This window comes from Formica exsecta, unplaced genomic scaffold (genome assembly GCF_003651465.1).
Source record: "Formica exsecta isolate Colony F162 unplaced genomic scaffold, ASM365146v1 scaffold15, whole genome shotgun sequence".
NCBI classification, from domain to species: domain Eukaryota; kingdom Metazoa; phylum Arthropoda; class Insecta; order Hymenoptera; family Formicidae; genus Formica; species Formica exsecta.
The window spans coordinates 502,365-513,762 of record NW_021848825.1 but is presented as its reverse complement, the minus strand read 5'-3'; the positions used below and the strand labels follow the sequence as shown (position 1 = coordinate 513,762).

General features: G+C 36.0%; 2 protein-coding genes across 3 annotated transcripts in view; one reads left to right on the top strand and one right to left on the bottom strand.

Annotated features, from left to right (window-relative positions):
• LOC115232826 overlaps positions 1-7,005 on the bottom strand; it is a 22,405-nt gene extending 15,400 nt beyond the window's left edge. Inside the window, exons 1-2 of one of the 2 annotated variants that reach the window (XM_029802938.1) lie at positions 6,657-7,005; positions 5,447-5,822 (exon numbers count right to left, since the gene is read on the bottom strand). In XM_029802938.1, coding sequence (XP_029658798.1) covers positions 5,447-5,536 — 90 coding nt within the window. In that variant the 5' untranslated portion in view covers positions 5,537-5,822; positions 6,657-7,005. Of the gene's footprint in view, positions 1-5,446; positions 5,823-5,917; positions 6,199-6,656 lie in introns of those variants that run through there. The other variant, XM_029802939.1, reaches the window with a different exon arrangement.
• LOC115232836 (phytanoyl-CoA dioxygenase) overlaps positions 1-11,398 on the top strand; it is a 105,499-nt gene that overhangs the window by 70,767 nt on the left and 23,334 nt on the right. The window lies entirely within an intron of this gene.

Below are 11,398 nucleotides of genomic sequence, written 5' to 3'. Positions count from 1 at the left end.
GAATCTTAGTTTCGAATATCTAATCTAAATTTCGTTGTATATACTCTCTCTATATAAGTTATTAGCCCTTGAAACTCTCAGCAAATTGGAACAACAAGTTAAAACTCGGTTCGTAATAGGCAAGAGCCGATATGCGATACAACTTCAGCGTAATACAGATACGTTGTAGCTGACGCGGCAAAGTCTCTCTCTCTCTCTCTCTTGTGGTGTACAAAAGTTATTTTACCGATTAAATTACGACCCGAAGCTCGCTGCCACTGTCCAGTAGAATTGTTTTGGCGGTTGTTGCTCGCGAGACACATTCGGCGAGTCTCCCAGGACTATCGTACGACTATTACTTGCAAAAGTATGCATTGTTAATACATCGATGATACATCGCAGATATCGTTTGTTTGCAAGGAAACACGGTTGGAGAATTTGAAAGTTATCTTTATCAAGAAATCAGAATCATTATTCTCTGTTCAGGATGTCTAAATTCCTGAAAAAATATGGAAAACCTGAAATTCTTAGGGATTTCTTTTGTATTTGGAAAAATTAGAGAATTCTTATGGAATTTTATTGGGATTCAAGAGAAATTTCTTTAAAAAATCCTCTCTTTAATAATTTTGCTTTTATATTGTAAACAGTCGGCAAGCCAAATAAATTGTGTGTATACTTTGTAAAATATATTATAAATATATATCTATTTTTGTTTATATATATATTCAATCTCTTAATAAAATATTTAATATGCAGTACATATTCCTTATTATAATTTTTAGTGATAAAAAAAATGAAGATTTTATATACAAGTGAAAAATGCTTATCTTACGAAAGTAATTCAGTTTTTTTCAGTACATTTACAAATCTAGCACTTGAAACTTAAGAGGATCTGTATTTTTCCTTTGTATGAATTAAAAACGTTAAAAAATGTGTATAATAATAAACTTATTTTAGAAAAGTGCACTACAAACAAGTTTTTTAAAATATATTCTTTACCTGGAATTTTGAACAAAAATACCTGGAAGATCAGGGAATTTTTTTACAAGATTTGAACCTAAAGATAGACATCCCGCTGTGTCTTCTTCTAGATTTTACCGCGTCATTGCTAAATAAACATCCTTCATGAACTAAATCTCTCATCAATATTCGCAATATGTGCAGAATATAATAAGAACTCTTGCGTAATTTCGATGAGAAGAACTGAATTTCGCACGAATATGCGAAAAGGTGCAAATTTCCCCAGCGAAATAAAACAACTTTCGTATGCCACAGTCGAGATTTACAGTTTGCAAAAGCATTTTACAGCTGCGAATATTAATGCGATAAGAAGTTGAAACCTAGCGTGAAATCCGTGCAAATTGCGACAACTGTTATTATCAAAGTTTTACATACCTCCGTGACAGTGAGCAATTTTCTGGATTTCTGCACAAATATCTAATGTAACTTTCACTATCTATTAATAATACGCGGTAGTGTAGGTCGATCGGCCAACGTCTACCTCCGTGAAGCTACGACTGTATCGGTGAAGCGATTGTCTTCTCTCGCAAGACAATTTAATCAAATGCGACAATTACGAAATTTTAAAAATGTTATTACGTAATCAACAAATTAATCATACAATGAATACTTTTAAAACAATGTAGAATCATAGAGATAGAATTTTATTTGTATTTTTTTTCTAAAAAAGATGTAGCCAAAAATTGGTTTTTTTGAAACTGATTGTATAATATGTTATATAATTGCCTATTTTGCTGCGCGTGTAATGTAAAACAATTATCTATTATCGATCACTAAGATCGAAAACTTTTAAATACCTAATTAAAAGTAGCAGTCTTATTGACATCGACTAATCACATAAACTTACTATTTTATCATTTTTTATAATTTTTTCAATTATAATTTTTTAAAAATTAATTACAAGTTAATTACAAAATTTATACAAGTATTTATATATTTCTTTATCGAAATTTATATAAAGAGAGATTTATAGAGATTTCATTGCTAATTTTTAATTACACATCTCGCAGAAGGTTATAAAAATCTCGTTAAGTTTTATGTACGAGATTTTTGTGCTGTCGCGCGCTTTAATTAATTGCATGTTGAAAAATATAACGTTTATTTCCGGAAGGAGTTCTATTTGGGCTCTGATCTATTGGTTATTTTCATCGACATTAACTTACTGATATGCAAATATCGCTTGTCTTACTAGTATAAAAAAAGAATCTGTGTCACCGGCGGTATCATCATAAAGACGGCGGTTCTATTATACGTATGTTATGCTTTACGTAATCTTTATTTCCCTGCTGCTGGATCGGTATACTAGGTACTGCGATGCTTCAATCACAAGTAACAGCGAACGTATCACGTGAACGTAATTGTGTTGATACCGTTCTATGAGCTCTCGCCACATGGTATATGTACATATACATGTATAGCTGTGTACGAGCATGCGTCGCACTAAGGACATTATATTTTCCATTTCGACGCGAGCTCATGCATAATATTGATATTAATAATATCTCATTAACAATTCAAACCAGGTGACAGAGATTTCTTCGATACAATGTATTTGTCAAATTTGACGTAAATCTAATTGCAAAAAACCAAGAGAAATTGATACGAGAAATTAAAATTGTGAAATTATTTTTATTTATGCAAAGCGAAATTTGTGAAGCAATAAGTTGAAGCAAAAAAATTAGATTGTCCAAAAATATAGACTAATATAAATTCTATGGATACTGAAAGAATTGTCTTTCAAAAATATAGAACAGTTTTCTCAAATCTTAAAGAATTTTCGAAAAAAATAAGTTCTTCAAAAGAGCATTAAATGTGAAATATTTTCTTTATATTTTATCTTTATATTATATTTATATACATATATAGGTTTTAGAATAGCATTTTTCGTTGAATATTGAGCTCTAGAATATAGCGTAGGATTTTTTAATTCTTATTTTAGCATTTTAGCATTCAAGATTGTCCACTATTCTCCGGACATATATGTATGTGTATTAGCAATATATATTATTTTTTTAACCGTCATGCCCGTAAGATAGAAACGTCGAGTGCGATAAGGTGACAAGGATGGGAATTAAGATTGGATCGATCCCTCCATTCCGGAACAGTCAACAATCGTATTTCCATTGTAATCTTAACTCGCCCTCGATAAAGATAACAGAGATTGAAGAACAACCGAAACAACGCCTTATTACGGTATTATATATACTTTTTAGATGAATTGATGCTATCGAAGTTTTTACGTTTAGAAAATTGCAAAAAGAGATTTAAAAAATTCATTTTTGCGTTATATCGGTTTCAATCCCGATTTATAGGTCTTGGTTAAGATTTGTGTATACGCTGCAGTAACAACACGATTGTGCAAATACAGATATTATATTAGTACGGATTTTAGGTATGGCGTAGGTAAACATGACGCGAGTTCGGAATATCGCGGAATGTAACACGCGACGAGGAATACAGGATGAACCCACGTCACTATGAGAGAACAATTTAATCGAGTCTAAAAATACTTCGATGATCTGTGATTTGACTCCGGTGGTGCAAACAATGCAATTGTTTGTTAATCGATGGTGGCGTGCACGACGATACCGTGGGCGAAGGTAACGCGTTAGAAAGAATATATATATATTAGTGAAAGTGTGTAAGCGATCGCAATTATTAAATGCACTGATACAACATAATGCATATATATATATATACATGAATACTATTTTTTTTAAATATTTATTGAATGTTATTATTATCAAAATTTAACATTTTTAATAATTTAAAATATTTTACAATTTTAAAATATCATAAAAATAATTTTAATTTTATTTATCGACAATTACTTTTTATGCAAAAAATAAAAAATCCATGGTACGCAGAAAGAGGACGAGAGCATTCGCACTAGTATAATACTTGAATTTACATTACGAACATTTTTCCCGTTCCCATTTTGCCGCGAAGGCCGTGGTAATTTTCTAGTGAATCATTTTTTCGATATTAGAATAAAGTGAAAACTCTACAGGAAGCGGGACCTAGCGACGACCTCGCGATACTCTCGGTTTTTCTTCCTGTGCCATTTCTTACACAAGAAATCCTTGATACGCGTCACGTTTTCTCGTTTAACGCCAAACTTATCGCACCGTATCTAATTGTCTGTACGCTGTTCGACTTATTTGCATATCTCTCTCTCTTTCTCTCTCTCTCTCTGTCGAATACGATCAATCGATGGCGCACCGTATCTAATTGTCTGTACGCTGTTCGACTTATTTGCATATCTCTCTCTCTTTCTCTCTCTCTCTCTCTGTCGAATACGATCAATCGATGACCATCTGTACCATGCTAAACCAATCGCTTTTTAACGCACGGAATATATTGCTGTTTGCCCTTGAATGAGAAGGAAAATATTGTCGAAATGAATATTGAAGTGAATATACGTTAGACGCGATAGAAATTACATATTAAAACACGCGAAATTTATGTGTGAATTCTTTTAATAATATATACAAATTATTATATTCAAAATAGAATATATCAAGTTTATTAATTGCGTTTTGTTGTACTCTAATCATCAAGTTATCGTATCATATTTTGGAAGTTATGTGAAAGATAAACATCTCTTTAAAATCAACATTTCGTTAAGGAAGCTATAACGTTTACACGTTTTATACGTGTATTAAGTTTCTTTTGTGTAATTTAGCGTATCCATGCCCCGTCAGGTAAAAGCAGGGAATCAGCGTCATTATAGTAGTCGCATCCGCATATCTGAGATTCCAAATTAACCTGACACGCACAGCTGATACGCATTCGTAGATTCATGCAATCCGTGTATACGTGCGAGCGCGTGCATACGTTATATAATAACGAGGACACACATCTCCGTATCCGTTTCAAGTGCACGTGAAAACCAACGTTCTCCGCCCGTACGTTCTTTTTATGTTTTCATACGCGGCCTCTCATCGCTTGTACAGAGAGACGACTGACGAGCGTAATGATCGTGCAAAATTATATGGCAAACAGATGTTTCTTGTAACGCGCCATAAATTCTACAGTCATCACATAGTTATACAAGAGTCACCGAATACAAAAATCTCATACTAAAAGCTAAAAGATTTTGGAGCTTTATTTCAATGATAATATCTATGCTTTGGTTTCGAAAGAATAAATGTCAAAAAATTATTTATGCGTGTAAAACGTATGTGCATGTCACATAAATATTATATAAGAAGCGCAAATATATATTTTAGACACAAAATCTTCAATTAATAAAATAATAAGTGGAAGCGGATGATTTAAACTGAAAGAAATATCCATCAAGTTTTATCGCCGATATTTACGTAGATAACGTTTACACGTCTAGGAAACTGTTAGCGATCACGTTGTGGGCCATAAACATGCGGTCAATTGCCGGCAAACGCATACTTGAGTAAGAAGTAAAACGACGCGTTTCCGTCGTACATACCCGATGAGCGCATCGTAAGAAAACCCGATCCAACGGGGACTTGGAGTCTTGGGCCTTGGAGGACCTCTCTTTGCACCATGCATGTCCCATTTTTCTTTTTTTCTTCTAGCCTCTTCACCGATCCTTTTCCAGTCAGGTCGCTCGTACGGCGACCAGTGGTTCCTCCTTTACCGATAAGTTCGAATAATGTAGGCCATCTTCAAACCCGTTCTTCGTGACCTGCCGCAACCAGGGTATCCTCTACGATCGCTTCTCGTTCGGATTCTCGAATGTAAAAGGGAGATCGGGACCCACGAGGCCCGGCACTGAGAGGCAAAGAAGATAGATGCTGAGACGTACGCGATTCGTCTTTCCGATGAGTGATCTCTTCTGTGCTCTGAAAGACAAGAAAATATTCTGTTGACATTCTGATCTTCGTTCGTTTCGTAACATAATGCCGTTTAATGCTTATTATGCGCGTATTTTTCTCACTATTAGTTCTTGTTTGGGAATTTTAATTTAACGACTACAATGAGAACACTCTCTTTTTGCATACTTTTATTAATATAACATGATTCAGATATCTTTTTTTTTAAATTAAATTTTTTAGAATTAAAATTGATGAAATTAAATTTGAAGCTATTTTCTTATATGATTAAAAAAATGTATTATGTGTATTATTGTTGAATCGAGCTCTTGATTTATAAAATGAAAAATATGAATGAGCGGGACACTCGCGACGTCCTGCTCTTTCCATGAATGGACGTACGTCGACTCACATACATCGTGTTAGCATTGAAACATTGCACACGGTCATAGGGACCGCCTTCTTACGATGCGTCATGTGCACTTAAAACTCGCTTACGCGCGCGTTCGCCTTCGAACATGTCGCGCGTGAGTACGCGCGTTAAGAATCCACACGAAAATCGCGGAAAAAAAAAAGAAGGAAACGGTTCGTTGCACTTTCTAAACTGCAGCCAATGGCGTGCGAAGCGCCCGCATCTGTTCCAACAAACACGACCGCGTGCGATCGTTGCCAAAGGCACGAAAAACGCGAGAACATTGACAGACACGATGACACTCGTGTCATACAAGCGCGTCACTTCCCAAACAAGATCAAATAGTCTAAAGGACGACTATACATAATATCTGAAAAATTAATACATCTTTACGATGTCTTTTAAAAACATTCGTATCCCTTGTACAAGTTGTATGCGCGTCAACAACGTACCTCCTCTTTTCGAAAACAAGTTTCCGTGATTATTCAAGCACGCCTCTCTTGGAGGAACCAATCTAGCCCGTCGATGACTATGACGGATCACCTAACACGAACACGCCCGATGTTAATAATGACGGAGCACTCGCGGCAAAACGGCGAACGGGCGCGGCGGCCGCGACTGCGGCGGCGGACACGCGGCTGGAGAACAACTGGTTGGTACCGCGCTGGTACCGGTCGGTCGGACTCGCGGCACTGTGTTAGCACACCGTGGAGCACACTCTGGAGCACACGTCGTGCCGCGAAGCAGCACCGAACAGCGAGCAACGAGGCGCCACGGCCTCGGCTTTCAAACCGCAGCCTCCGCTCTCGAGATGGGCCTCTCTCGGCGCGAGAGGAGATCGGCGGCTCTTCTTCCACCTCCACCACACCTTACCTTCATCCTTGGCGTTCTTCGTTTTGTGGTGAGAACGCGGTCTCTTCCTCCTCTTTCTTCTCTCTCTATCTTTCTTTTTCTCTCTCATGTATATCTCTGTCTCCTTTATCTCTCTCTCTGTGCGAGTAGTTACCTATCTACCTTTACCAGGAGAATTTCTGACCTCCTCCAGTCTCTCGCGGGTACTGTTTCCCGCGCCCAGGTGTACTCGGGATTCCACGGCTTTCTTTTTCTTCCTCTGTCTCGTGATACTCTCGACAATCGGCATTTCTTTCTCTACCATCTTGTTCTTCGTCTCGCTACGGGACATTGTTTCCCTTTCTATTCTGTTTTCGTTTTGCCTCTCAGGAGCATTGCGCTCGCGAGATGCATTCGCGAGAAACTTTACACTTAACTTGATGTATTCGGAATCACCTGCTTTTTTGCTGCATGTGATTTTATTTACATGTACGTGTTAATCAGCCGTATGAATTACTCGGGAATAGGAGAATCAGATTTTTCGATAGACTGTTTTAATCATTAGAAATCATGAAAACGAAGAAAGTTAGCTCGAGTCTTGCATGAGACTTATATAAAAGTAAATAAACTTTATCGAATTTACTAATGAAAAAATATATAAATATTATTAAATATGCTTCTTGTGTTTATGAGCATTTTATAGCGCGGCAAACACGTATTACATGTGACTGCTTATATATTTGCTTGCACGAGTTGTGCATATATGGTTGCATTCGTACAGGTGCTTCTGATTATACATTTATATACATACTCAATTTACATTACTAAATTTCCATAGAAAATGTATTATTCAATAGCAAAAAAATTTTTAACACAACTTTTGTAAAAAAAGATATATAAAAAGATTGTATATTTTCTATCAATGACTTGCACTTATTTAAACTTATATACAATAATATACTTGTAAATATAAGAAATTTATTAATACAAACATTTTACTGCACTTTCTATATATTTATATTTATTATAAGAGTTTAGACAGAGAATAATATATTCTATATCTCATATCTAAATTTCTCAGCCAGGTATTATTACAATGTAAAAATGAAAAGTCATAAATATTTCAAATATTCGTCATACATTTTATAGCCAATATAAATGAGAGAAAGTCAAAGACATCATGTTCAAATATAAAAACGGCTCTCTCTTCTTCTAGGTGATTAACGCGACATTAACCGGCAACCATTAGTGCATAGTAAATCTATTTATCAGATATGTAAAGTCATTTAATCATTCGTGTAATCGTCCATTTTCCTAGAAATCGTACCATTAAGAAGGCGAACTTCTGTCCCATTCTCGAAAATTGAGAATCTCATTACTTTTTCATAATCTTCCCTAAGCTATAAAAGCGTTCGTGCGCCTTAAAAAGAGGTCAGTTTATCTTTAAGATTCGTGCATTGTGCGTTTCGTGATCGTGAGATTGGAGTATTTCGATCAAGCTTGTACAACCGCGATAAATTGACCATGACGAACTGTCTATTGGTGATATTACTTCTGGCAATAGCCCCGAGTGTATTCGGCGTAGATTTGACGCGTTTCCGGATAGGAAACAAAGTTGCCCAGGAAGAAACACGGGTGAGACGGCATCAACCGGTCTGCATAATGGCCGAAAAGGACGTACCGTCGTGTTCCTCACTGAGAAAACTTCAAACAGAATACGAACATCGGAGCGCGAAGGGGCTTGTTGACGAGGACGAGTCCGGTCAAACGAAACCAATTAAAGTTGAGATAGGCGAAACCTCGAAGGGGGACGAGCAGGAAGGGATCGTTAGCGATGTTGAGACATTGTCCTCCGACGTTGTCGGCACGTTGCCGCTAGAATCCTCGGACTTGGTAATCGACGACGAATTGGCGGACCCCGGCAGAACGTCGAAATTGCGCTCGAAAACACCGGAGTTGGACAATGTACGGCAACGGCGATCCGCCAGACAAGACAGGCACTTGACCGGGTCGATTCCTGAACATACAAAGGCCGGACCGATACACGTTACGAGGGTCCTGGATTCGCCGGTTACCGCCACTCTGGTGGCGCGAGGATGTTTGCCCGACATCGGGGTGCCCCTGTGCGCGGGTTATCAAGCGAGTTTTACATCGGAGATCGTTAAGCCTGTGACAGAGGAAGACGAGTTAATTCTTAGCGAGTCGCACGGGACACGAGAACCAACGATCGCAGTGTCAGACAAATCTACGGATTCCCGACAAGATTCTACCTTCTTCCGAAAACCGTTCGTTGCTAAACAAAGATTACCTCGAGCAAAGAATGAACCCGTTCTTGATAAGGTTTGCGAGTCCGAGATTAAACCAGTTTCCGTAATTACCGATACATTGTGCAAAATCAGTAGTTTGAAAACAATGTCGGAAAAGTGGCAACTTTTCGGCACATTATTAAATAATCTCAACGTGAAAGATATTCTTCGAAAGACCTTTATAGATCTCTTGTTGTCAGAGAGATCTAATCTGTCTGATAAACCTTCGAAGGAACAAGACACTCACCGATCTGAGAGGACAGAGAACGAAGGATTCACACAATCGGAAAAAGGATATCTAAAGCATTCTACAAATTCAGAACCGGAAAATCCTTGCGATCAAGCAAACAAGTATAATGTCATCGATTTTCTGTACGATTCGCTGGAGAAAAATGTGGAAATGATTGCTAAAATAAAAGCTTGCTTTCGATATTTACTCGATCTTCATACGAAACTAAAAGAAACGATGAAAATTGAACAAGAACAATTGATCAAATTCAACGTTGATCGAGAAATCAATACGACAGCGCCCGCGTTGCAAAATAATTCGAAAATTCATCTTACTAAATCTGAGAATAGCGTAACGCTAGTCCAAACGAAATTGTCTAAAAAGATATTAGCGAAGAATCGTGAGATAGAAGACCGCATTCCCAATAAATCAAAATTATCGGATATAATCGGAAGGAAGAAGGAAGAAAAACCAAAAATTGTAACCGAATAAACAAATGCGAATATGTCGGACAATATCTTTGTTATTCCACTCGGTGAACTCACTGAAATATGAGCTCGCGCTCCTTATTATCACGCATAATTAAAATATTTTTTATAATATATATAAAAATTATATTAATAATTTAATAATTATGTTAATAATATTTTTGTAATGGAAGTAATTATCGTATTATAATAATTTTTTTATTATTTAACATATTATATTTTATTACTTCATATTTCTATTACTTATAACCGAAGTTAGTTATAACCAAACGGAAGATAAACATACATTAGATAGCAAAAGGTCAAGTTCATTTTTAATTGGAACCGCTTTTGCAATTTGCTAGTTAAGTCTGTTTACATTAACGTATTTTTTTTCAGAGATGAAAAGTTAGACTTCAACGACAAAAAAAATAATTTAATCGTAAACGTAGCAACATACAGCGCTGAAATTCTTCTGAAGTCAGTTCATAAGTTCGAATGATTTAACCAGCTATCAATCTCTTTCGTATAGCCATTTATAACCAGTAAAAATGTCTGGCGTATATTTAAAAAAAATCTGAACTTTATTATTAGAGTTATATGTAAACGATAAAACAGTACGCAAAATTATCTTACTACATATAATAATATGTAAGCATTTTAAAACACTGATTGTGAAGTATCTTTTTCTTTAATTTAACATACTGATTACAATATATCAGTTTTCGCAATAAAGACATCTAAGTTTAAATGAGAGAATATATATTTAAAATTGAATCTTCTTTATTATTACAAAATCTTATTTGTATTCTTACAGTATCAGCCTCTTAATATTATAATTATATGATTAATCCGATTAATCTATCTTAGTTACAAACCGAAATTAATTCTGAAAAAGAATAATAATAATTTTTCACCTAGTTATATATTTTGTTCAAAATTTCTACCGCGATCGATGCTTTATGTAACAGCGGTTTTCTTAGCACGCGTACGTCATTTATAATGACGACTCTCGCGCTCGTAAAAATCGAAGGTGCCCCGTAAGGTACCCCACGTTTCGTTTATTGCGCATCATTGGTCATTCTCGCCTTCATCGACTTGTGAACGTGATGGCCTTAAATTTTTCAGGACTATTCGATGTATGTTCCCGCCGGATCTTCGTGACGCTCACCACAGATCATACTTTGCTCGATTTTCCTTTCCCAATCTTTCTCGTCATACACAGGGTTTTTGATGCTTCGTCATGTTCTGATATTACTTTGAAATATGTGGTGCACACTCATTCTTTTGTAGTCATCATTTTCGATAACGTTTTTTAATGAAATTGGAAAAGAAACATTTAATATAATATATGTATTATA